Here is a 26,934-nt window from a genome sequence, read left to right as displayed (position 1 = left end):
TCTGACTCACCCGTAGTCAGTTTCACTTCTGACATCTGGTCAAGTTCACATCTGGCCAGCTTCCTGCATGGCCATTTTCACTTTCCCTCTCCAAGATCTGGGAGCAAAGAGCCCCTTCTCCTTCCCCAACCCACCCCACCCCATAGTGACACATGGGAACTTACTGGATTTCTGTTAAAACTTCCCCTTTTGGTGTGGGGTAAAAGAGGGCAGGAATTGACCGAATTGGAAATTATACTTGGGTCCCTGCCACACACCCAAACAATTCAAACCATGTGTATTTCCAGAAAATCTCTTTGTACTATTTTTCTTTCTTTGCTATTTAATATTCATCACTTATGTTTTATGTGTTTCAGGAGGACCCAAGAAATGATTACACAGGAGGCAAGGAGGGGAGGTGACAGGAGGGATGCTGGGGGTCTGGAGCTCGTGGCCCCCAGTTGGGGGGCCAAAAGGGTTCCATCTCAGCCCAAGGGGAGAAAAAAGGGGCCCCAGAACCAAACACATGCTAAAACATACTTGCAAGCCCCCAAAGCCCCTCCCCACCTGCTGGGGAGGAAAATAAATACACTCAGACTCTGTCCCACTCCCCAGGTGCCCAGGTGAGGGGTCAGCAGGTGAGTTTCCTCCCCTCATCACAGATTGAGGTCAAAGAATTGCCATTTACTACAATGCTCCCAGTCCCTTCCACAGGGCTGGGGGAACCCTGGGCTGGGGAGGGGTGGCTGTCAGCGCACAGCCTGCCTGGGGCTTGTCATGCTAAATAGAGGAGAGCCACACTCATTCCAACATCAGGCAAAACAGAACAGGCCAGGGAGGGGGCTGAAAGTCCACTGAGGCCTCATGGCCCCCTTCTGGCCAAGCTCAGGAAAAAACAGTCCTTTGCAAGGTTGTCTAGAGCTGGGAGAAATCCCCACGGGTCACAGTCGTTCCTTCTTGCCGCATTCCCACACTGGCCCGCTTTTCTTTATCACAACCTTGTGGGCCCAGCCAAACCCATACTTGCAGGGAAGGGGAGGATGGGGGAGCATTCCTCCACGTGTAAGCCCTTGAAGACAGACGCCAGCTCCAGCCTCGGCAGCCCTTGGCCCGCCAAACCCGGGGGCGAGTGAAGACGGCCGAGCAGACCTCAATTCCCTCCGATGCTTCTCTGGCAGCTGCCCTGGGCAGGATCCGGTCTCAGCCCAGGAGAAAGAACTCACGGAGAAAAGTGAGATTTCTCCTCCTGTGTGTGTGTGTGTGTGCGCGTGCGTATGTGCATGCGTCTGTGTGTTGCAAGGTGAGGGGTTCTTGGTCCCTGACCCCTAGGCTGATTCTAGGGGCCAGTGTTAGCTCCGGGTCTGTGCCTGCCGGGATGGAGGGCAGCAGACTGGAGCCATGCCACAGTTGTCACACAGGCATGCTTGACAGGGACAGGCAGAGGGAAGCAGCACCCTTTCCACAAACCCCAAACCTGACTCCATCATGGACCAGGCCCTGGGCAAGCATCCCATCTCCACGGGTGGGCAGGCAGTGGGGAAGGGGTGGGAGTCTGGAGACAGTGGAAGGCAAAGCTGACATGGCTTCAAGCCAATTCTCAGAAGGTCACCTGCCACCCTCCCCTCGCCCTCAGGCAAACCTGAGGCCCCTCATTTAGAGAAGACGGTGCCGGCCTGCACTTGGCCTCCCCATTGCTGTGCGGCTTTGGGCGAGTCACGGCCTCTCTCTGGGCCTCACTGACATATATGCAAAATGAGGGGAGTGGGCTGAGCTTCAAAACCCCCTCCCAGCTCTGACAGGCCTCTGATCCTCTTCATCTTAGGCTGGGGTGGGGGGCGAGAGGGGCTGAGGGAGGGTTGAGGCCACTGGGATGCTACTCTTGTTCCCCAAGTTCACAGTGTAGAGTCCATGGCTCTGGTTCCTCGATTCCTCCCTCTGAGTCTCTGGGGCCTTGTCGCTTCCCCCTAGTACCATCCCTGGTGTCGGCCCCCAGATAGGACACCTGCTGTGGTGGGAGGGCTGGCCCGCCTAGCAGTGTGGGAGAAGGGGCAGGTGGCCTGAGATGGTGACGGGGCAGGTGCATGGTGGGGGAGGCAGCAGGGGCACTTCTCTCTCTGGACAGGGAGTGTGGTCAGAAGTGAAGGGGCCACACGGGCTGCACCGACAGGGCTGTGGTTTTGGGGCCTGGACTCTGAGGTCCTGCCCAGAGGAGCTCAGTTCTGCCAGGCGGGCCCCCCACAAAGGGTGGGGGTGCGGGCTCCACAGGGGTTGGCTGGAGCATCGGTCGTCGGAATGTGGGGCGGGGCGGGGGCTCCCTGGTTGGGCTCACACCGGGGATGTGGCAGTGGACTCACTGCACAGACTCTCCACGAGGTCAGCTCGCTGGATGCGGCGCAGGGCAGCCAGGAGGGCGTCCAGTGTGGCGCTGTCCTGGGTGGCCCAGCTTGCAAGCAGGGCGCGAACGGGGCAGGCCTCGTGGGTAAAGGAGTCTATGTGCTCGGGCTGGTAGCCCAGCTCGCCCGCCAGGTGCCGCCAGGTGTCCCCCGCAGACCCGTTGAGAAGCTTCTCCACCTCTTCCCGCTTGGCTGGGGGCAGGCTGCTGTAGAGGCCTCCATCACCCTTGAGGGCTGCAGAGAACCCAGAGGAGAGTCAGGTCCTACCCCTGCACTCCTTTCCCCAACAGTGGGCACTGGGGTAAGACCCAAGGAGGGCGGTGGCAGTGCTCCTCCCCATCGAGAGGCCTAGGGCCAAGCCGAGGTCCTGGGTGGGACACCAGGAAGTGAAGGCACTTGGGGGGACTCGTTGTCCCTTCCTCCTGTCACTCCAGCCCAATCCCTACCCCCATCTCTCCTCTCTTCCCCCCCAGCAATTAATCATGGCAAAGGAGGAGACAGGGCTTCTCAGTTCCAGACATCTACAGCAAGTGTCCTGGAGCTGGGCTATGGGCCACTAATTAGGGTACACACTTAACTACTTGTTCCCCAGAAGTCCAGGGCAGGAGGCTAATTGCAGCTACTTTGGGCAGTAATTAGCCCCCAGGGGGGACAATTAGCTTGATGAGTCTGGATGCTCCAACTTGTAAAAGCCTCCATTTCCCAAGTCCTTCCCTGGAGAGGACCTCTCCCTCCCATTCCCCTCAGCCAGCCTCTCCATCCATCTACAGGGGCACTGCTGAGCCAGCCCTGCCTCCCCCTCCCACAGTCCTTCCTGGAGTCTAATCTTAATCGCTTCTGTTTCCTCAGCCTCAGCTCCGACTCAGCTCCTCAGACTCAGCTCCTCAGCGGGGCCCCTGCTCACCCTGGCCCGAGGCCGTCTGCGTGTGGGGCTGCTGGTCATGCAGGCTCTGGCTGTCCACGGAGATGCCACTGTCGCTATGGAGTTTTTCTCCCTCTGGTGGGGGCGTCTGGTTCACTGGCCGGCTGTTGGCTCCTTGCTTGTTCTGCTTGCAGCTGTTCCACCTGGAGCCAGAGGACAGGCCAGGTCTCAGGGGGCGGGCGGCCGTAGTGGCAGATGCAGCTGAGGTATCTGTGCTCTGCCATGCGAGGGCCAGGGGCATGGCGGGTGCCCAACTGTAACCGCCACCCCAGCATCCAAGGCTCCTCTTTGCACATCTGCCCCCCACCTACCCTGAAAGCTCCATGAGGGGCCCTCTGTAAGTGTTCAGTAAATGTTCCTGGAATGAGCAGTGCAGCAATAAGTGACTGCTCAGGAACTCCTCTTCTCCCAATCTACCCTTCTAAAATACTCCCACATGTGGGCAGTGATACATACAAGGATTTCCTCTGCAATTATAAGCAATAACAAAAACCTGGAAAAAAAAACAAATGTCCATCAATAGGGGACTGGCTAAATAAATTACCATCCATCCATACTATTGAATGAGTGGTTACAAATGATCAGCTAATCTACATTCCTGAGGAAAGGTCTCCTGAGGGAGATTGAGTGAAAAAAGTAAGCTACAGAATATGTACAATGTGATCTCACTGATGCCTAAAAAGCCCTACATGTTTACATGTAATTATAAAAGGTTTATATACATGTTTATAAAAAACACACACAGAAAATAGTTGGGAAGGATCCATTTCAAACAGATTCCAATAAGGAGGAGAGGAGTAGGATTTGGGGAGATAAAAGGGGGCTTTTACTTTTGCTTTGAAAGATATTGGCCTTGTTTGCATTTTCCTAAACATGCATGTGTTACCTTGATGATTTTTTTTTTTTTTTTTTTTTTTTTTAGAAAGAATGGAAAATGCATTTAAAGCTTTAAAATGCCTTCTGGGAGTTCCTATACATCCTGGATTCCTGGATGTGGGTGCCACAGCATTCCCAGTGTGACAAGGGAAGGGGAAGAGATGTATGCACACGCAGGTGACTGTGGGGTGAAGGAGGCTGAGGGATGAAGACACAAGCAGTTGGGGGCTGGGGAATCAGGGAGTGATACGGCATGGGAGTGGGAGGGGCTGGAGCCAGGACAGGGCAGGAGAGGACAGGACAGGACAGGGTGGATCCTCTCCCCTCACCTCCTGCTGACCTGCTGCACCCTGGAGTGGGGCAGCAGATGATGAGTGAGGATGAGCTTGGTTTGGGGTTGAGTTAAAAGAGTGTGTGTGTTTTCAGGTCAAGGTCACAGTAAAGTCTTCCTTGAGGGCAAACATCTCCCCTCTCTGTTGCCACTGTACCCTCTCTTACCTCTTGAAGGCTATGTAGGCCACAAGGCCCACAACCACAGCAGCCAGGATGGAGCAATAGACGGGGATGAGGTTGTCGGTGGTGCCTCGGGTTACCACGGGCTGGGAGCTGCCCATCACTGTGGTCACCACATCTGCCACCGTGCTGGCTATGAGGTCTTGTTCTGGAGGTGCCTCAGGCTCCTGGGTGATGGGGGCTGTGCTGTCAGAGCCCTCGGGGGGCGTGGACCTTGTAATCCAACGGCCAGGGATCTCTGGGAGAAAAGGCCACAGGAGTGAGGACCCACTTCCCCCGCCCCTCCCTTTTAGCTGTAACCCACTGCAGTGTTCTTCCTGTGTCCCCACCCCGGCTTCGGGTGCTCTTGTGCCCAGCTGTTATGCACAGTGTGGGGGCTGGGATTGTGTGCATGATGTCATGACGCTAAAGAGCAAGGCCTATGGGCCCACAGAGCTGCATCTGCTTCAGCTTTGCCACTGACTTGCTGGGTGACTCTGGCCCAGCCCCTTTTTCTCTCAGAACCTATCTAATGGGGCTATTAAGAGAGACGGTCTCTAAGCTCCCTTCCATCTGGGGCTATGGTCCTGGAATTCTATTCCACCTCCCTGGGTACCTAGAGAGGCCTGTCTGGGAGCAAACACACAAAGCCTGACCACAGGGAGGCCTTGAGCTGGAATCACTCTGGGAAATGTCTCTCTGGCCCCAGCTTGTCCTAGATGACCCCAGTCACCCCCGTCCTAAGGAAAGAAGAGTGTACACAGGTCTGGTCAGAGAGGTGCTTTCCCCACACCACCTCCTTAAGAGCATTCCCTGACTTTTTGACCTCATGTCCTAGGCTCTAGGCTTGGGTGGAGAGGAGGGGTGCGGGAGCAGCTGGATTGCCTCCCTCCAGCCAGCCCTTGGACAGTGGCCAGCCTCTGTTTCCTGCCTTGTCTGGCTCCCACCTAGCCTGATCCTGCCACCCAGAGACGACAGCGTCAGGTAGCCCCAGCCCTCCTTGGTCAGGAAGCAGAGAGCCAGTGGAGAGGAGGCCCATGAGAGCTCAATGCCTCAGCCCCGGGGGAGACTGTGACTTGCCACCCACCGAGACCCTCTCATGCTAGCTGGACATTGCCAGCCTCCCTGGCAGGGGACCCAGCCCTTCCTGGCACCAGTGGGTGGGATTTTCCATTCTGCCATACAGCTAGGGGCAGTGCTAGCGGTTGTGGGCTCTGGACGGCCTGGGGATAACTTGTCTGGGCAAAGTTGCCTACCCCGTCCCTCCTCGCTTCCCACACCTGGGGCAGGGAGGGAAAGCAGACAGGACATGCCAAGGGGGTGAAGGGGAGGGTACTTTGCTCCCAGCTCTGCCCACTCTGGTTCCTCGATTCCTCCCTCTGAGTCTCTGGGGCCTTGTCACTTTCCCCTAGTACCATCCCTGGTGTCGGCCCCCCAGACATGACATCTGCTGTGGTGGGAGGGGCTGGCCCACCTAGCAGTGTGGGAGAAGGGGGCAGGCGGCCTGAGATGGTGACAGGGCAGGGGCAGGGCCAGGGAGGCAGCAGAGGCACTTCTCTCTCTGGACAGGGAATGTGGTCAGAAGTGAAGGGGCCACACGGGTTGCACCGACAGGGCTGTGGTTTTGGGGTCTGGACTCCCAAGCACCAGTGGAAGCTGCCACCCTCTTCTGGCCTCTTACACTCAAGATGAAAATGCTTCAAAGGCCCGTTTTCAGCACCTTCTGAGTGGCAAAGCCCCCAGATGTGAATCTAGAATCTACCTGGCTGCCAGTGGTGAGGGGCTGCCATCTGTCACCCATCCCACCCTTTCCCGTCTCAGTCCTGGGAGGGGCCAGAGAGAGTGAAGGAGACGGAGCCCTGTCTTCTGGCAGCCCCAGGTGGAGCGTTGGACTGGGGAGAGTCTTCTCTTGCTCTACCAGGGGACTGGGCAAGCTGGGGGGCAGCCCAATCCAGAGGCTGGAGACACAGCTCAGCTCAGACTGACCCCAAGCCAGAGAGGCTGAAAGAGTGTGCATGTCTGGGTGCCCGTGAGTGAGAGCATCACCGAGATCAGAGCACGGTAGGGGAGGGCTGGGAGGGTAGCAAGGCATGGCCAGACCAGAGACAGCGCTGACTCTCGGGGAGCTGCCCCCATCTCTCCAAACCCCTCTGATGAGGGCAGGAGGATGAGATCCAGATGTGGCCATGTCCACTAGCATTCCCCTGCACTAAGCCCTTGGCAGGTCCTGACAGCCATTTCCGGGCTGGATGGAGGGACAAGGTTACCCCTACTCAAAACCCAGAATTTCACTGGGGCAGTGGGGAGCCCTTCTGCCCTAAGGGTGGGTGAGTCACCATGTTGACACCTGAAACTTATATGCGGGGGAAAGTATGGTAAGCTGGAGGGGAGGGGGCACCCAAACCAAGAATCAAATTCCATTTCCTGAAATGGTCCCTCGGTCCAGAGCTGACATTTAACCCTTCAGAGCCTGAAGCTGAAAGGGGAACAAGGTCCAGGATGAACACATTCCCTCAGGAGCACCCTCCTCCTTCGAGGTGGCTGGGAAAGTGGGCTGGGATCTGAGAGGAATCTGTGAATGCCCCAAAACACAAAGCCTGCTCCTCCCGCAGCCACCACCTTTCTTTGCTCTAGCAGCGCCCCTAAGTCCCCCCAACCCCGCCCCCACCTGGCCGGTCTGGACTTGTCCACAGAAATGTGCTGCCCGCTTCCCCGATGCCTGGCTGCTGAAACCCTCCCTGCGCTCTGCCTGGTGCCTGATGCCACTTGCCTGTCTCCTGGCCCAGGGCAATTGCCACCAGAACCACCACATCCTACTCCTACTCCTCATTCCTTCTCCAAGGCAGGCAGCTTTGAGTTCAGCCTGGCCTTAGCCCAACAGCCCTCCCCATCCTGAGCTCCTAGAGCCAAAGATCACAGGACTTGGAAGGCAGGTGTGGGATGTTGGAGCCCCTATCAGACTGGAGGGTCCCCAGGGGCAGGAGATCTGGGTGCTGACTGAGGTAGAAGCTCTGCTGCCTCCATCAGAATGGGGGATTTCTAAAGTGAGGGCTGTCTCTCCTTCAGCTGGGGACTAAGTGCTGGGACCATGTCTCTCTCATTAGACTGGGTGAAGGCTATCTTTCCCATCAAACTGGGGGCTCACTGAAGGAGGTGCTGTATTGCCTGCTCAGGGTAAAAGCAACCTGAGGATGAAGGTTAGGTCTCAAAGGGAAATAGCTCGATGTGTGCATGGCCACAGGATGATAAGCAGGATGTAAAGGCACTGCCAGCCTCTCCCTGAAGTGGAAAAGCCCACCCGTCTCCCCTGAGAAAGATGTCACCAACCAGAGACCAAAACAGCGCTGCCCTGGCTCCCATGGGGCTTCCTCCTCCCATCCCTGGAATCACCCCATTTCCTTCGGGCCTGTGCCTGGCTAAGGGCACACTCAGCTCCCATTCACCCCTGGAACTAACAGCCACGAGCATACACTCCCTTGTCCTCGGGCTTTTGAGCCCCAGGTCTGCCCCTCCCCTCCTTCTTCCACAGAGCCCCTCCTTGGTGTTCCCTGCACGCCCCTCATCCTTCACTAAACTGCAAAACACGGTTGACCCCTCCCCTAGACAGGGCAAGCTGAAGTGGGCCAGCCGCACTGCGCTCCCTAACCTGCAACAACCCTGACAACCATATGACCAGTGAGGAAACTGTGGCCCAGAGACAGGAGTGGACAGGGTGGGTTCCATCTCAGGTCCCAGAGCCAAAACCCACCATGGACCTAGACCAGGGCTCAGAGTCAAAGGGTCCCAGCTCCTGAGGGTCCTCAAGCTATTCTTCCAGTTCAGAAAGCCTGCCTCATGGATCAGACCCCTCCTGTTCTGTGCTGTGCCCTGGGGGTAGTGGCCACCTTCGAGCTGCTTGCTGTTCATCTATTCACTAGCAGGCAGTCACAGAGAAATGAGTCCCCGAGGATGAGTTACAATGTAGTACCCGCGGCCTGGGACAATGAGAACCCCCCACTTTCCAAACACTTAGCCAAAAGAAGGAAACAGTGAGAGGGGTTCTTTGGTGAGACAGGATCGGCAACGACCTCCTCCCTCAGGTTACCAGGAAGGGACTAAAGCTCAGGGAACGTGCACGCTGCCTTAAGGTCACAAAGCTGCCCCAGCAGGCCAGGCGGGGTCTTTGTCGACCTCCAGAGGGAGCCCTTCCTTATGCCCCCAGCCCACCCCCGCACCCGCTACTGCCGGCTCCCGAACAGCGCTCACCCTCGCACTCGGCGTCGGCCCAGCGTGTGCACTCGCGCAGCTGGCGCTCAGTGTCCTCGCACACGGTGCAGGGCAGGCACGGGTCCACGTGGTTGGCCTCATCTGAATACGTGCCGTCGGGGCACTCCTCACACACGGTGTTCTGCTTGTCCTGGCACGAGAATACGAGGCCCGAGCCCGCCTCGCACACGCGGCACGCCTCGCAGCGCCCGGTCGTCTCGTCCTGGTAGTAGCCGTAGGCACAGCGGCACACGGCGTCGTCGGCCTCCACGCACGGCGCCGACATGCTCTGAAGCCCCACGCACTCGGTGCACGGCTTGCACGGCTCGGTCGCGCTCACCACGTCGGAGAACGTCACACCTGAGCACAGCGGACACCAGATTTAGTCGTCTGCTCTTTGGGCACCCGGGACGCAGGAGCCTGGAGTCTCTCCCTCCCCCATTGCCTGCCAGGAAGCTGACTTCCTCCTTCAGCCTCGCCTTCCCATCGACTCCCACCGTCTTCCAAGGGACTTTGACCCCTAGCCTGGTGAAAGTTGGTGGCAGCCAATTGGGTAAGGGGAAGGAGGCCCAGAGCCGCTTCCTTCAGCCTCCAGAAGCACTGGCCGGCCATGAGGCTTTCCCGGATAACCCAGCTGGTGCCGGTAAGTTTCTTGGCAAATTCTCTTTGAGACTTCCCAGGCCTGTAGGGTGTTCCCAGCATGATTAACGAATAATCTGAACGTAGTTCCCACCCAGCCATCCCCGCGGGCCAAAACTGGGCTGCTAACCCAGTCCAGACAAGGTAGGCCTTCCCCTAGGGGGCCTCCTGCCTCATCTGCCTTCAGTTCCTCTTCACACAGGTGTGGGCTCAGATGCACCCTGAATGGGAGTGACCGGGGTTAGACAGCAGAATTTCCCACCCGTGGCGCTACCCCCACGCTGCTGAAGGGCTTGGCTCCTGAGGGTGGGGATGGACCAGCAGGCAAGAGGGTTCAGGTGAGGCAGGAGCCACTGAAGCTAGAGAGCTGGCTCTTAGCCCACACTCAGTCTCTCAGATGGATATTGTTGAGCAGTACACAAGCTGCACAACTGTATATGATCACCCTTTTGAGATCTGCACTTGCGTCCTCTGCCCTTTCAGCCAGCATGCAAGGGAGATGTCCAAGCTCATTCTTCACTCATGTTTTCTTAATTAGTGGATGTGCACTCCAGAATAAGGAGGAGGCCGGCCATGCCAGTCCTTGCCTCCTTGTACAGGGAGGGGAAGGAGCAGGGCCAGATCTTCTTCACCCCTTCCAGCCTTGGGTGGAGAACTCTGTGCCAACCTGGATCTGGCAGGACCTATCCTTGCTCCAAGGACAGAAAGAACATAGATTTAGGAACCTGAGAACTAGGGAAGGACAGATTGTTCAGAATGTGGAAGCAGAAGCAGAAAGGCTAAAGCACCACTGGGGGAAACTGAGGCCTGTTGGGGGGGTGGGGTCTTAACATTATTCAAAGGTGTCAGAGACAAGATGGAGCAAGGGGTCACTGGCTTGGGGGTTGTGGTGGGGGGATAGGGAGGCAAAGAAGGAAAAGCCAGAGAGAAGTGAAAGGGGCAGAACTGGGGACAAAGGCTGGGTGTAGTGGCTTACTCCTGTAATCCCAGTACTTTGGGAGACCAAGGCAGGCAGATCACTTGAGGCCAGGAGTTCAAGACCAGCCTGGCCAACATGGCAAAACCCCATCTCTACAAAAACTACAAAAATTAGCTGGGTGTGGTGGTGCACGCCTGTAATCCCAGCTACTCGGGAAGCTGAGGTGGGAGGATTGCTTGAGCTTGGGAGGCAGAGGTTACAGTGAGCCAAGATTGCACCAGTGCACTCCAGCCTGGGTGACAGAGTGAGGCACTGTCTAAAAAAAGAAAGAAAAAAGAAGAAGAAGAAAAGAGAAAAGGGTAGAGGAGAGAAGGAAAGACCCAGGAAGAAGGGCCTGGAGGGAGACTTCAGTTTCAAGTCAGTTCTGACAGAGGAACCCTGTATCCCTTTTCCTAGGAGCAGGCAGATCTGGATTCAAAATCTACTTCCATCGCTTATTAGCTGTGTGACTTCGGGTGTTTTACTTAACCTCTCTGAGCTTTTTCTTTCTCTGTAAAAATAAGGAGCAATATCTGCAGTCACAGGGTTGTGGTGAGGAATAAATGAAATTCAGCCATAAAGTCTTGGCATGTAGTTGGGATCCTATAAAGACTGGGCCCCATGGGGGTTGGGAGCGATAAGAACAGTGAACTTTGGTGGTAGGAATATGGTCAGACAGCAGAAAGAACGTCCAAACACAAACAGCCAAGGCAGGATGTCTGATACATACAAACAAGAGGGTCCTGGCTGGCTGGCATGTGACAGAGGGTAAGTCTAGTCACACAGGAGGGGAAAAGGAGAACCCTGCTCATGGCAAAACACAGAAAATTAGCAGAAAACTCCTGGGAGAGGGTTTTAGGTGGTGTGAAAAATGTGGTCTTTTTTGGCAGAGAATGAAGGCAGGGGCTTAATAGGTTTCCTTGTGGAAACGTTTTAAGGATAGAGGGAAAGTCCGCTGGGGTCTCCATCCCATAAAGTGGGCTTGTAAAGGCAGCCTGTTAATACAGCTGGAGGTGGAGGAGGGGGAGACAGGGAAGGAGGGGAAAAGGGAGGGGAGGGAGGAAGTGAAAGGGAGGATTCTCAAAGCCATCTCCTTGCCTGCCTCCCTTCCCTTCCAGAGATTCTGGAACTTCCCTCTCCTGATGTCCTCCACCCCACCTCCCGCTGAAGATCCTTTGACTGAAGGGAAAGGGTTCCCATCATTTAGGTCCTGGGAGAAGAGCCCTGGGACTGGAGTCTAGGAAGCGAGAGAGGCAGATTTGGAGGTTCTGGGATAGCTGATGGTTGGCCAACCCCGCCCTGGGATGGAAACCCTGTTAGGCCAGACAGCAAGATGGCAAAGGCATTGGAGGATGTCCCACCTCCACACGTACGCCCAGGCATCTCTTGGCTGCGGAATGCAGAGAAGGATCCACAAGCACAGAGAAGGGAAACAGTGTGTCTGGGGAACACCAAGAGTTGGGGTTGCCTTAAGGACAGATAGACTCAGGGGGGACATCCAGAGAGGTAATACTAGGTCCACAGGTGGATTCAGAGGCCCCAGCTCTATCCCCTTATTCCCAGCCGGATTAAAGAATAATCTGAGTATGGTTCCCTTGAGCCCTCCAGGTGGGCATCAAGTGCCAGGTAGAAGGCAGGTTCTGAGTGGCAGTCATCAGGAAAAGGGCAGGGAGCCCATGGTCCAAAGGCAGCAACTGAGGACTGGGGGCACCCATCAGGAACCGAGACTCCTGACTCAAAACACGAGGGGATTCAGACCCTGGACAAGACTGGGGCTAAGAGGCCCAGACCCACCAGCCCTGGAAGATGAGATTCTCTCCCCTCCTGAAAGAAATCCCAGGCAGGGTTGAGCTCGATGGCTCACGCCTCTAATCCCAACACTTTGGGAGACTGAGGCAGGTGGATCACTTGAGGCCAGAAGTTTGAGACCAGCCTGGTCCACATGGTAAAACCCCATCTCTACTAAAAATACAAGAATTAACCAGCCATGGTGGCATGCACCTGTAGTCCCAGCTACTCAGGAGGCTGAGGCATGAGAATCACTTGAAACCAGAAGGTGGAGATTGCAGTGAGTCGAGATCATGCCATTGCACTCCCAACCTGGGCAACAGAGCAAGACTCTGCCAGAAAGAAAGGAAGGAAGAAAGAGAGAAAGTGAGAAAGAGAGAGACGGAGGGAGGGAGGGAGGGAGAGAGGGAAGGAAGGAAGAAAGAGAGAAAGTGAGAAAGAGAGAGACGGAGGGAGGGAGGGAGGGAAGGAAGGAAGGAAGGGAGGGAGGGAGGGAGGGAGGGAAAGAAAGAGAAAGAAAGAAAGGAAGGAAGGAAGGAAGGAAGGAAGGAAGGAGGGAGAGAGGGAGGAAGGAAGGAAAGAGAGAGAGAAAGAAAGGAAAGAAAGAAAGAAGAAAGAAAGAAAAAGGAAGGAAGGGAGGGAGGGAGGGAGGGAGGGAGGGAGGGAGGGAGGGAGGAAGGAAGGAAGAAAGAATGCCAGGCAGGAATGGTCACAGCTCCCCATCTCCCCTCCCCTCCCCTCTGTCACCCAACAATAAGGACGTCTTCAGGACCCCTATCCCTGCTGCCTCGGGAAAACTCTGCTTCCTGGTCAAAGCTGGAGAAGAGTTGGTCTGTGGAGGAGAGCAGCCACACCCCCAGGATCCCCCAAGGTCAGCCTCCAGGGCAGCCAGGATTTGATCCTCCTCTCCCTTCCCCCAAACACACCAGGGATAAGTGGCAGCCATTGATTTTGCAGTGCAGATGATATTTTTAGCTGGTCTTAGCATCAGCTATTCCTCCCTGCTCAGCCACACTCTTCTACCAGGCCTCTGCCTTCTCAGGAGCTGGGAATGGGCACCCCTTGGAGATCCCCTATGGGGTTCCCCTCCTCCCTCTGCACACTTCCCTTCTCCATTCTCAGCTTCTCCCATCTGGGAGAAACCCCTCCTACACTGGGTCAGACCCACTTCTGGTGACCTTACAGTGGTGGGCAGGGGACCCTTCCCACTTATAAGGCCTCTACTGGGCATGCTCCTCCCAGCGCCCCTCCCTTTCACCCCTCTCCTCCCCACCCCCATTCTTCTCCCCTCCTGCTGCCTGCCACCCTCTACTCACTGTCCAGGCAGGGCTCACACACGGTCTGGTTGGCTCCACAAGGCTGGGCCACACCTTCGCCCAGGTTGCAGGCTTTGCAGCACTCGCCGCTGTGTGTGTACAGGCCTGTGGGGCATGCCTCCTTGGCACCTCCAAGGGACACCTGGATGGAGGCAGATCAGAGGGTCAGACTGGCAAGAGAAAGGCGGGGGGTTCTTCCGGGGAATCAAACACCCCCCTCCCACTGCCTTCTATTAGAACCACCTGGGCTGGGATGAGCTCACCAGGGAGGCATTAGGCACATCAAAGCTGACAGGGGAAAGGCAAGTGAGGGACAGTATGCCTGTGCAGGCTGCTGGGGGTGTGAGGTCAAAGCTTCAGCTGCTGACCTTCTGCAAAGTTCATCTTGGGGTTACAGCAACTCCTGGAATCCCAAGGATACACCACATGGGGAAGGTGGCCTGAGGCCCAGCGGAGGGCCTACCAACAGGGATGTCATCAGTGGTTGGACAGGTTGTAGCTTGTACAGGGCTCCCAGCCAACGGGGCGAGTAGAGCTGAAACCTAGCCCAAACTTCATTCGCTAAGCTTTGCACCTACAGGGCTGCATCTACCCAGAGGAGGGCCTTTTTCTAACAAACGCCAGTAGGGCCCTACTCCAGGTTCTTAATTCCACATATTAAATAATAAATGGGAGCTATCCATGCCCAAGAGCAGAAAGCAGAGGGCTAGGGTCTTGGGTTTGAATCCTGACTCTGCACTGGGGGTCTTGCCTGCCCAACTTCCCTCTGAGTCTTCATCTCTTTACAGAGATGGCAACAGCCTGGTGCCAGGGCAAAAGACCAACTGTTTGGCAAAAGCCTGGCACTGAGATGGAGGGAAGGGAGACTATTATCAGTGATGGGACAGTGGCTGCTCTCACCAGCCAGCATCCCTGCCCTGCCATGGTTTGATTTTCAGCCACTAGTCCTTCCCCTCCCCCATGTGGTCACTGGGAACAGCGCTGGAACCAGGGGAAAGGGGAGTCAGGTTCCTGCCACTGAAGCATCTTTGCTCATGGATGGAACAATTTAACACCAGATTCCCCAGGGGGAGGGGCTGCTGGAGGCTTGCTTTATATTTCTGTTCCTTAAAAAAATAACTTAATGTCTAATAAAACTCCAAAGCCTGCTTTGCTGGCTCCAGACCATGCAGCCCTCATTTGATGCTGAGAAGTATGGGCTCTGGGGTCGTGGGACTAGAAGGAAGCTTTACAAGCTTGTTTTGGGCATTCTGCTTCTTTCACATTGGCCAGATCATGGCCAAGACACTCCTTTCCCTCCAGCCTTTTAAAATATCCTGCAGTCTCATCAGGGTTTGGTGGGGAAGGAAACAGGAGTCAGGGGGATAGACAGGTTGGATCAACCCATGAGGGAGCCTGTGGTCCCCATGAGACCAGCAGAACAGGCACAGGCAGCAGAGGAGGGGAAACCTTGGTGTTGCCGCACCTCCTCCCGGGCAGCAACACACTCAGTGCTGGGAACATCTGCAGACCAGGAGGCTCGGGGTCCCAGATGCAGGCTTTCCCTCAGGAGGCAAGATTCCAGAAGGGCCTGTTCTGATTTCTTTTCATCCCTTAGGGCTCTGCTTAAATGTCACTTCCTCGAGGAAGTGGTCCTGTGGCATCCACTCCTTGCGGATTAGGTGGGGCTGCCATGTTACACATCCAGCCTGTTCTCCGGTTCTCTCTGCTCTTGCCTGGCCTGAACTTTATAGACTCCCTTACTGGACTGTCAGCTCCCTGAGGGAGCTGGATTGCCCCAGGGCCTGATGGGGTATCTGGCATGCAGTAGGGACGCAATGCATACACATGTGGAGTTGAAATACATGAAAATACTATATGACCTCAATTACCCAGAACTCTGGGAGAGCGACTGTTGGTTAGCTGAGATTCCCGACTGCCAGGCTTTGCTGCTCTCATCATTTTTCCTTTTCACCATGGTGGCTGCACCCTTCCCTGTCTCTGGAGCAAATCTTCATGGCTTCCCATGACTCAGGGACTCTGTATTTACACCAGCGATTATTCTGGGCTGCAATGCAGGGAAACTCTTGTGTTCTTTTCACAAATTACCACACTTTTGTCTTTTTGAGTTCTCCTGTCAGCCCTTTTTTAAAAAAATATATAGTTTTTCTGTTTCCTCCCTTCCTGTCAAGGTATCAGTTGTCACTTCTTGCTGCTACCAGTGTGACCTGAAGCAGCCCTTCCCCCACCACGCTAATCTATTTAAGGTCTAATTGAATATTCAGAAACTGTGGAACTCGCCTTGGTAGAAAGGTATGTGCTGCCCCGGCGTGGTGGCTCATGCCTGTAATCCCAGCACTTTGGGAGGCCGAGGTGGGTGCATCACGAGGTCAGGAGATCGAGACCATCCTGACTAACATGGTGAAAACCTGTCTCTACTAAAATACAAAAAATTAGCCGGGCGTGGTGGCAGGCACCTGTAGTCCCAGGTACTTGGGAGGCTGAGGCAGGAGAATTGCTTGAACCCAGGAGGCGGAGGTTGCAGTGAGTTGAGATCATGCCACTGCACTCCAGCCTGGGCAACAGAGTGACACTCCGTCTCAAAAAAAAAAAAAAAAAAGAAAGGTATAGAAATAGGATCTGAACCAGGAGGAGGCAAGCCTCTGAGTACAATGTGTGAGCTCTCGCGCCACTCTGAATCCTGGCTCCTCACTTGACCTGGGTCAAGTTTTGAATCTCTGTGCCTCAGTTTCCTCATAATTAGGTAACGATGACAGTACCTGCATCATAGGATTGCTGTAAGTATTACACAAGTGAGTAAGGTGTTTATGTACTTTGGGACCCCTCTTGTCTGTCCTCCAGGGTCTACTTTGTAGCCATTGGCTGTGTTCCAGTTAGTTGGGCTCCGGATGGCTGAGGAAGTCTGTCTACAGTGGTCTTGGGTGGTGTGAGGGCTTTGTGCAAATGCCCCTGCCAAGAAGCCTGTTCTCCCTGCTGCAGCCTGAGGTCCTCTCTCTTCTCTTAAAACTTGCATTTGGAGTAGGGGCCAGATAATTAGTAACCATGTGTTTCCTGTGCTTGTTTTATGTTCCCTATGTTGTAAAATCCTAGATCTGCTTCTTAATAGTATGTTGCTAAAAAAAAAAAAAAAAAAAAAAAGTATGTTGCTTTGGGTAGATTACTTAATCTCCCTAAACCTCAGTTTTTCTCACCTAAAACATTTGGTTGATAATGTCTACTGCCCAGAATTGCTGGGAGAATTAAGTGAAATAATTTATGCAAATATGTCTGGTCTATAGTAGGAATTTAGTAGGAATTGAATAAATGTTAGTTATCAAAGAAGCATCTCGTCTTAGGGAGACCCCAGGCAGGAGGGGAGAGTTTAGCCAAGTAGGGAGGGGTGACTAACATTCAGGCTAATTGCTCCAAAATCAGATCCAAAAGGATTAATTTATAGGAATGACAGATACATTTCCCTGAAATTTGTATGTGTTACACTTAGTCATTTCACATTTGACAGAATGATTTCAGCCCATTTTTAAGAAGTTTGGTAATCTTTTTGTTTTGGCCATTTCAAGGCTTACAAGAAACTAAGGTGAAAGGATCCTTAGATGAATTTACTTTTAAGAATTTTCATTTTTTTTTAATTAGAGAAAAGAGAGAAACAGCAAAATAGTTGAAATTGTTTGAAACCATATGAATGTTTCAGTATAATCAGCCCTGGCCATTCACAACAGCTTCAGCAAAGGGCCCTTAAGAGAATGGGGCCGTGGTCACCGCCATGGGGTGGGAGAGGTTTTCAAACACCTGGAGGGCCTTTTGAGGTCGATGCAAACCCACGGGAGGCACTGGCACATGCCCCTCACTCCCCTTGGGTAGGGGAGGAGTTGGGAGGAAAGGAGCTAATTACCCAAGATAATGTAGCATAGAGACTTGAGAGGGGGCAGGGGCACTGCATGTGGAGAAGGGGCTCAGATCTAAATGTGTGGGGCCAAAGGCATAGGGCACGATTTAATCTGTCAGAGCCAGGACTCCTTCCATGATCCGGAAGGTAGGGGGCGGGAGGGAGCCTGGCATATGTAGGAAAGAGAACATCCCAGGCCAAGCATCCTGGGTTCCAACAAAGGCGCCACCACTCACTCAACTGGGGGAGCCTGGTCTCGGGCCTGAAAGTCTGGAGGGCTCTGTTTCCTCATCTAAGAAGTGGGAATAGCGAAATTCACCTTGCTGGGACCTTATAAGGATTAAATAACTCAAGAGAAAGTACCAGGGCAAGGCACGTAGTAGGAACTCAGCACATTCGATTATTCCCGCCTCCCCACGCGGTCCCCCAGGGAAGAAGCGAGGCGCTTGAGCCCGACTGGGCTGGCACAGTGGGGTGGGGGTCCGTCCCCCCACGGAGCTGCCTCCCCATCCACCATCCACCCCAGCCCAGCCCGGCCATTCACGCACGCCCATTTGCTGCCCTCGCTCCATCCCTATTAGGCGCATTAGCCAGCCCGGCGGCTCTGGTTACAGACGTCTGAATGACAAAGTGCCTCCATTACCGGCGCGGCCCGCCAGCAGACCCGCCGGGACGCGCTCTGGTTTCAGCCCTCTCTCGCGCGCCGCGTCCCAGGAAGAATCTCGGACCGCGCACAGCCAGCCCAGACGGAGCAGCCGTCCTCGGAGGCGGAGGCGGGAGCCGCAGGGGCTGCAGACGGCAGGTCCACCTTCCCCAGCGCCCAGGCCCTCCATGCCCAGCTCCCCTCCTTCTGGGTCTTCGCGCCTGGACCCTCGCTCCTGCCCAGACCCGGATCCCACGTCGTCGCCCCTCTGGGATCGGGACTAGAGACCACCCCGGTCCCTCCTACCCGCCCTCCTGGTCCACGCTCGCCCACTCGCGTCCGAGCAGCATCTCTAACCAGCGGCGTTAGTCAGCAGACGTGCCCGCGGTCGCTCCCAAATCCCCGGACGCAGCCACAGGTCCTGACAGTTCCAGGGAACCCGGGCTGAGCTTTCGGGCTGGGGCCCGCACCCGGACAGGATCTCTACCGACCTCACCCGCAGGCTTTACCGCCGCCTGACTCTGGGGACAGTGTCAACCCTGCCCCTGCTGGAAAACGCAGCCGTGACCCCGATCTGGGACAGCGGCTACCACCTGAAAAGATGGGGGAGTACCGAGTTGGGACTCAGGTCGGGGGAGTCTAGCCACGACTCTGGCCCCACTTGCTGTGAGATCTCGGCCAAGTCATTTAAACTCTCAGAGCCTCAGTCTCCGTATCTGTAAAGCCAGGATTTGGTGCGCAGTGCTCAGATAAAAGATGCTGGCAGGGAGAGTGAAGACGCCTCCTCCATTGCCAGACTTTCCAGGGCATTCCGTTCATGGCCACACAGCAGGCCACATTTGACAATCTCGTCGGACCGCCCGGAGGACCCGCCGACCTTTGCGGAGTCAGTGACTCGGGACACCGCGCGGCAGAATCCGAGGCGTCCGCGCGCTCCCGTCTCGTTAGGTGCCCAGCGGCTTGCACCGAGAGCCAGGCGAGGCGCAGACCGGATCCTGACCCTTCGAGGAGCGGGAGCCCACGGAGCGCGGTGGGCGCGGCGCTCGAGTCGCGCGGCTGGGTTGGGGGAGGCGCGCAGCCCGAGACGCTCAGCAGCCGCGGACTGCACTTGTCTCGCCCCGCAGCGCCCCCTGCCGGCCGCCTCCCGCCTGCGCAGCCAGAGCGGCGCGCTTTCGGGACGGGTCCCCGCCTAGTGCGCCCGGGCGCTCTGCACCCCGAGATGTAGCCACCGCCAGCCCGGGTAGGGGCACACCCGCTCCGTCCCTCGTGATCCGCCGTGCTGCTTCAAGCCGTGAGAACACGAGCGTCGGAGGAGCCCGTCGGCTGTGGGGGAACCCCAAGAGCGGGTTCCCCCCGGCGAAATGGGCACTCCCCTCCCAGCCTTAAATCCCCAGCCGCAATTCCAGGACTGGGCGAGGCCGCGGGCAGGAGCGCCGGGACAGGCGCTAGAAATGTCCAAGCCTCCGCTCTCTTCTCGTCTCACTGTCCCTCAGCGCGCAGGCAGGACCCCGACCGCTTTAGGGTCTGCGGCCCGCTCCGTCTGCTTTCCTTTTGCTTCCATCTCTCTGTCGCCCTCGCCGTCGTTCCTCTTCTGCCCTCCCTAACCCACTTCTCAGCCGCTCTTCAGCTCCCCAACCTCTCCCTCCGACGCCCCTCCCCCCCCATTGTCTGGCCGGTCCCCATTGTCCTTGCGAGGTCCCCTCTGTCTCCAGTCCCTCCGACCTCTTCCATTGTTCCATCCCCTCGTCCTGGGCTCCCCGCCCCAATCCAGCTCACCCCTCACATCTCTAGTCACCGTCCAGTTCCCCCTCCTTCTCTTGCCTTGGTTACGTCCCACGACTCTCCAGAGACCGAGATGCTGAGGGGAAAGTCCCTTCGGGATCCCGACATTCTAGTGTCCTCTTCCGAAGAACCCAGGCATCCGAGAGCCCCATGCCCCCTCCTGAAAGACCCCTCCCAACTCCTCCACCGCCCCCTGCGGTACCTGAGGACCGGCAACGGCACTCCGGTCTTGCCCGCATCTCCACCCTGGAGGGTCGCCTCTGCGTTCCGGGAACCCTAGACCCTCCTTCGTGGTCCCAGCATCAGAGACCCTCTCCCACCACCCTCAGCATCTGGGACCCCAGCGCTCTGTTCTGTTTCCTTGGTGGCGGCGCCCGGCTCTCCTCGGAGTTCTGATCCCGGGAACGGGAGCGGGCCCCCTCCGGCTAGCACTCACCCCCAGAAGCAGCAACAGCAGCAGGCGCGGCCCGTCCATGGCGCGGCCGGTGGCACCTGCCCTCATCGTCCGCCTCTCGCGGCAGCGCTCGGTTTCCAGCTCGGTCCGCTCTGCGGACTGATGGGGCTGCGCTGTGCTGCGCTCCAGCGCCCCCCGGCCCGCCGGAGCTGGCCGCGGCTCAGCTCGCTCTGACTGCGGGCGGGAGGGGCTGGGTGAAGCCAGTGCCGCGGCCCCGCCTCCGCCCCGCCCAGCCCGCCCACCCCCGGAACCGCGCCCGCCCGCCCCGCCGCCTCGGGGTGGGGAGCGGAGGCAAAGGGAGGGCGTGCGGTTCCCCGCAACCCGCTGCCTCTTCTCCCCGCCTTGTCCCTTAGAGCCTCTCACCCATCCCGCCCTGGTACCCAGTTCCCAGCCCGCACTACTGCGCGTCCGTCCCGGATGCTGTGGGCCCGGGGACCAGGGCGTCCCCACTGCGGTTTCTGTTCCTCTCCGGCTGCGGCCCGCCACAGGGTTCACTCTCTTACCCATCTTCCTCCGTCTCTGACTTCACCTTCTCCCTGGAGCCTTGCTCCCTACCTGGCCCCTATCAGTAAGAATGCCCGCTTGCCCTCCCTGCCCTTCATCTACGCCCATCACCCCACCTCCACCCCTATTCCCATCCCTCCCCTTCCCAGTGCAGGAGATCCCTGGGCAGAGGCCTGGGGAGGGGAGGGGCGCAGGCGGCCTGACCTCGGCCATCGACATTCAAGGTGGAGTCCATTCCAACATCATTTGATTCTCAAATGAGGGGTTTGAAGGGGTCACAGGTGTGCACACAATGCACAGGAATACACACTCTCAAGCTCACCTGTATGTGTGATCGTGCACTTACGTGTGCCCACACCGTCCTCATGCACTCCTGCCGACCTGACTGTCATATACATGCACCTCTCCAGGCCTGCACACGGGCACATATGTGATCCGGGCATTCAAACGCACATACCTACGCATTCACACATGCATGTATACCGTCGTGTCTGCATAAGTCCTCACACGTAAACAGTCACACAAGCACACACACATTCATGAGCCCACACACACACTGACACCCATAAACAAACAAACAGATGCATCTTCAACAGTATAAACTTCACCAGACTGTGAGTGTCTCCATGGGCTTATGAGCTCTGCAGGCAGGGATTATGGTTTCTTCTCTGAATTCCTGGTATATAGTAGGGTTCAAGAAAGTTCTGTAGAAGAGAATAAATAGAAGAGTGGTGAAATGGACTCATATCTGTGTACCCATCCATGTACTAGGACCAAACTCGTCTTGCCCTAGAAACCTTGTGAAGTCCAAATAATATGCCTCCCAACCCAAAAAGTATGCCACCCACCCCCATGCTTACCCCTTTCCTGTTCCCTCCATTTCTTTGTTCCCAGACATCGTCAGGACCCTGGAGCACAGAGTTGATGGGGGTGTCTGCAAAGCCCATCCCAGCACCCAAATCTTAACCAGGTTCGGATTTCAGTTTCCTCCTTGAAAAAAAAAAAAAAAAAAAACCTCACTACCCTCCCCAGTTATGGAAACAAAAGGGAGATCAAGAGCGCTTGCGGGCCAGACACAGCGGCTCACGCCTGTAATCCCAGCACTTTGGGAGGCCGAGGCGGGTGGGTCACCTGAGGTCAAGAGTTTGAGACCAGCCTGGCCAACATGGTGAAACCTCATCTCTACTAAAATTAGCTTGGCGTGGTGGCTCACACCTGTAGTCCCAACTACTCAGGAGCCTGAGGCAGAAGAATCACTTGAACCCAGGAGGCGGAGGTTGCAGTGAGCGGAGATAGTGCCATTGCACTCCAGCCTGGGCCACAGAGTAAAAACTCCATCTCGAAAAACAAACAAACAAACAAATAAAAAAACAGTGCTCATGAAGAGGGCGCGCTAGCAGTCCGTAGTTGACTTCCAAGATCGGCTGAGGCTAATTCATTCATTCATGGGGGAAAAAAATACCTGTTCTGTGAATTTCCTTCTTGTGTAACCCACAAAGTCCAAGGGACAGCCCTGTCCTGGAAAGGACAGGTAGACATCATTGTGACTTTCAGCATGAATGCTGGTGAGCCACCACCTTCATGGCTGGTCATAAGAGGCCAGACAACAAGCACCTCTTCAGAAATCACCAAGGAGTCATTCTTTCCAGACAGGGACAGCTTCTAAGATGTCTCTTCCTCCCGCTGCTTTTCTAGACCTGCCTTCCTCTCAGCTGAATTCATAAAAGGCAGGAAAAGGGGCAACGTTAGTACTAACAGCAGCGTTGAACTGCTGACGACTAAGGGCATCGACAGTGTGGCATTAATTTAAATATTCCTGTTATTAATTTATGATCCCAGTTACTATTATTGCTAACGTTATCCATCTCAACACAATTTAATATGACCCACACTACTATGGCTGGGCCTGGGTTATTAATGATTTCCATGGTCCTGATCATTTAAGCCTCACTCAAACAATTACAAACAGCAATTGTTACTATTATTAGCAGTATTTCTATGATTAAACCCAAGTGCAAGACCACTATGTAATGCTGAGTGCTGGCAGGGAGAGTGGCTGCAAAGTGTGTGGAGGAAAGAGCACTGCACTGGGAGTGGGACAGGCCTGGGTATTATTCCTCCCTCCCTCTCCCCCATTGCTGACCCCTCAGGCAGGTTACATCACCTCTTTTGGCCTCAGTTTTGTCATCTATCAGATGGGAATTGTGAAAGGGCGTGGTGAGGATCGGATGAAGTAACACTGTGTTCATCACTTCTCTTTTATTCATTCAACAAGTATTTATTGAGCATCTGCTGTGTGCCACACACTGTTCTAGGCCTTGGGGATTCTGTAGGCCTTGGGGATTCATGCAGCTCCTTATGAAGCTGATGTTCTAGTGTGTTATTTATTTGATATGAAGAGTTATTTTATTTTATTTTTATTTTTTGAGTTGGAGTCTCACTCTGTCACCAGGCTGGAGTGCAGTGGCACAATCTCAGCTCACTGCAACCTCCTTCTCCCTGGTTCAAGCGATTCTCCTGCCTCAGCCTCTCGAGTAGCTGGGATTACAGGCACGCACCACCACACCCAGCTAATTTTTGTGTTTTTAATAGAGACGAGGTTTCACCATGTTGGCCAGGATGGTCTCAATCTCCTGACCTCAGGTGATCCACCCGCCTCGGCCTCCTCAAGTGCTGGGATTAGAGGCGTGAGCCACCACGCCCAGCCATGAAGAGTTAGTTTATAATGTGAGGTCTTGGCTTGACTGACCATACCAGATAGCATGGATATGATCAGGATATTCCTTTGCTGAGACTCCCACTATCACCATGACCACAAACATCTATACCAAAACCAGTACCACTATGACCATCATCATTGTGACCACCACCACTATCACCATCATCACCCCCACTGCCACCATCACCACCGCTTCTAACAACACCAGCACCACTATGGCCATCATCATTATGCCACTGCTATTAGTGTCACTACCAGAATCACAACTATCACCACCATGACACGGCCACAGTTATCACCATCACTATGATCACCATAGTCACCACCACCACTGGCTGCCATGGCCATGGCCTCCAACACCTACCTTCCTACATCTGCACCACTGCGAGCAGCAGAGATTCTTTGTGAGGGCAGGATGCACTGGCCCTTCCTTTTCCTAGGAACAATATCAGAGGCCTCGTGGAGCCACTGCCTGCCTGAGTATAACTCTCTAGTGTTCACGACTCCTGGCCCCAGACATGAGTGGGCTCCAAAAGTTTCTCCCTGCTTAACAAGCCACACTGTCTTCCCAGCCCTCTCTCTCCTAATCCTCAGCACTTGGAGCCACAGCTGTGGGATATGGCATGGAGAGAGGGCTCATAGGTGCTGACCAGCAGGTGGGATCCCACAGGGGGCACCAAGAGGCCAGCAGTGTTCCTGGAGAGTCCCTCAGAACCATCTCCTATAATAGAGTGCCCATAGAGAAGACTCCTCTCCCCTCCCCCCACCCCCAGGCTTCCTGGTCCTATAGTGACTCTAAGGAGAAAGGGCGGAGAACATCAGTGCAATTCCACATGGAGCTGGGAGTGGTAGTCACGTCAAACTGCATCTTTAGGAATCAAATGGGAGGGGCAACTTCTCCCCTATATAACTCACCACCCCACCATCACCTTGCCCCTCCAGGAAGGCAACATCCTTAACACACACTGTCCTCCCTGTCCTCCCATTCCCCTCCACCCCCCTCATCTCAGCCCCTCAGCAAAGCACAGCTCACAGCTTCCCTGTGCCTCATGTCCCCAGCAGTTGCTGGGGAGCCAGCCTGCAGCTCCAGCCAACTTCCAAGTAGAAACGGGATCGCAGACAATGAGAACTCACACTTATTGGGACTGCCTGACCTCCTTCATCTCCACTTCAGTCCCATGAGGGAAGTACAGTACTGGGATCACCATCTTACAGAAGAAGAGACTGGGGCTTGAAGAGGTTAAGCCACTTGTCCAAGGACCTCCAGAAGGAAGCAGTGGTACCTTAAGTGGCCACTGTTCTGTACCAGGCCAACAGTCACCTTCCCCAGTCACTTCTCCCATCCACCCCGGTCACTCCTCCCAACCATCCCAGCCCCTCCAGCCTTCACCCCAGCTAGACCGGCAGCCACCCTGTGGATTGGGGAGATAGAACTTCCATCTCAAAGGAGTGAACTCTGCCCTCCAGCTACTACTCAGAGTCTCCCCTGACATGCATTTACAGAATTTAGGCTTAGGGGACAGGAGAGGAGGGATGGAGCCCAACCAGGGCAGTGATTTCACCAGTTCTCACTTTTCCTGCTTTGGGGGAATCGCTTCCCCTATCCTTCAATTCCAATGTCCAACCAGAGGAGGGGTGAAATGAGGTGGGCAAGGAGGCAACCATTTCCAATGCAGAGAGCCAGGGAGAGAGCGGAGGGCAAGGTGGGGCCCTCCCCCAGCTGCATCCCATCTGTCCCGGGCAGGCGGCCAGACAAGGTAAGTGAAACCTGCTGCCCCCCATTCAGAGATTGCTTAGTGGTTTTGAAGCATGATGCAGTGATTACCTCTGAGCTGACTCCTTCTGGGCTGCAAGGGGGTTCTGTCCAATGAGGGAACAGGGTGGGGCCTGGGGACTGGTCTAGGGTCGGCAAGTTTTGATGCTAGAGCTGAATTAGTAGTGAGAGGGGTGGGAGGAATTAGCAATGTCGGAGTCCAGTTAGATTAACTTGAGCATCAAAGTGGGCCAGTTGCACAGTGCCCTCCCGCATCGTCTGCTGCAGCCTCAGGGGCTGGTGCGCCTCCACCCTATCCTGGAAGGAGCTCCATCTGACCCGCATTCGCCAGCTTCTCCCACTTCCAAGCCCTTGCCTGTCTTCTCTTTCTCTTTGACATGACAGTAGAATGACATCTGCAGTCGTCTTCCTTCCAGGCCACCCTCCCTCCCACCACTCCTCCGTGTGGCACCCATACCTCTGTCAATGTCACAAGATCTGGTCATTTCAGTCAAACACAGGTGGTGGGGACTTCATCTTCCCCAGGCTTTGTCTTGGAGAAGGCGTACCTGGAGTGGGCAATGCTAAACCCAAGTGCTTGAATGGGAAGGGCACAGAGGGTACCCCATACCCCAGGGCAGCCATCTCCCTGAGTCTAGGAGCCAGCCCCTTACCTCACCTTCTGGTCCTGCCTCTCTCTTCACCTCTACAGCACACAGTTCTCTAGGAACCTTCCTCTAGGAAGTTCCTCCCAACTCTCAACTTTGATTCTTCCCAGCCCTAAAGGACTGCAGAGCTGCCCGACAGTTCTGAAGGATCCAGTCATCTTTTTCACTTTTTGTTTTGCATCCAAGGACAGGCAGGATAGTTTTTTGTTTTGCTTGTTAGTTTGTTGCTTTGTTTGTTTATTTTGGTTTGTTGGTTGGTTGGTTGGTTTGGGGTTTTCTTGAGACAGGGTCTTGCTCTGTTGCCCAGGTTGGAGTGCAGTGGTGTGATCACAACTCACTGCAGACTCAAACTTCCAGTCTCAAGTGATCCTCCCACTTCAGCCACCATGAGTAGCTGGGACTACAGGCGTGCGCCACCAGGTCAGGCTAATTATTATATTTTTTGTAAAGATGAGGTTATGCCATGTTCCCCAGTCTGGTCTCAAACTCCTGGGCTCAAGCAATCCACCTCCCAAAGTGCTAGGCCTCCCTTACATCTCAAAGGAGTGAACTCTGCCCTCCAGCTACTACTCAGACTCTCTCCTGACGAGCATTTACAGAATTTAGGCTTAGGGGACAGGAGAGGAGGGTGAAACCCAGCCAGGGAAATGATCTTCACCGGTTCTCACTTTTCCTGCTTTGGGGGAATCACTTCCCCTATCCTTCAATTCCAGTGTCCAACCAGAGGAGGGGTGAAATGAGGTGGGCACCTCCCAAAGTGCTAGGACTACAGTCGTGAGCCATGGCACCGGCTAGGATGTTTTAAAGAGAAACTAAATAAGCTACGCCACAGCTGGAACAGTGTGAAGTCAACAATGGGAAGATAGGAGGAAGAGGCATTGGGAGACACAGGCACTAGTCTGTCATTTATTTGCTGTGTG

General features: G+C 55.2%; 1 protein-coding gene across 1 annotated transcript; it reads right to left on the bottom strand.

The window, feature by feature from the left end:
* Positions 1–302: 302 nt before the first annotated feature.
* Positions 303–20,541, bottom strand: NGFR (nerve growth factor receptor). The gene is made up of 6 exons (XM_010359973.2): positions 20,353–20,541; positions 13,609–13,750; positions 8,908–9,267; positions 4,669–4,921; positions 3,277–3,437; positions 303–2,606 (listed from the first exon to the last, which is right to left on the bottom strand). The coding sequence occupies exons 1-6, from the start codon at positions 20,416–20,418 to the stop codon at positions 2,305–2,307; spliced, it is 1,284 nt and encodes a 427-aa protein (XP_010358275.1). The 5' UTR covers positions 20,419–20,541; the 3' UTR covers positions 303–2,304.
* Between the last annotated feature and the right edge of the window lie 6,393 nt (positions 20,542–26,934).

Source organism: Rhinopithecus roxellana, chromosome 19 (genome assembly GCF_007565055.1).
Source record: "Rhinopithecus roxellana isolate Shanxi Qingling chromosome 19, ASM756505v1, whole genome shotgun sequence".
In the NCBI taxonomy this organism is placed as follows: Eukaryota; Metazoa; Chordata; class Mammalia; order Primates; family Cercopithecidae; genus Rhinopithecus; species Rhinopithecus roxellana.
The sequence above is the reverse complement of the archived record's forward strand: the minus strand, read 5'-3'. Positions and strand labels throughout refer to the sequence as shown.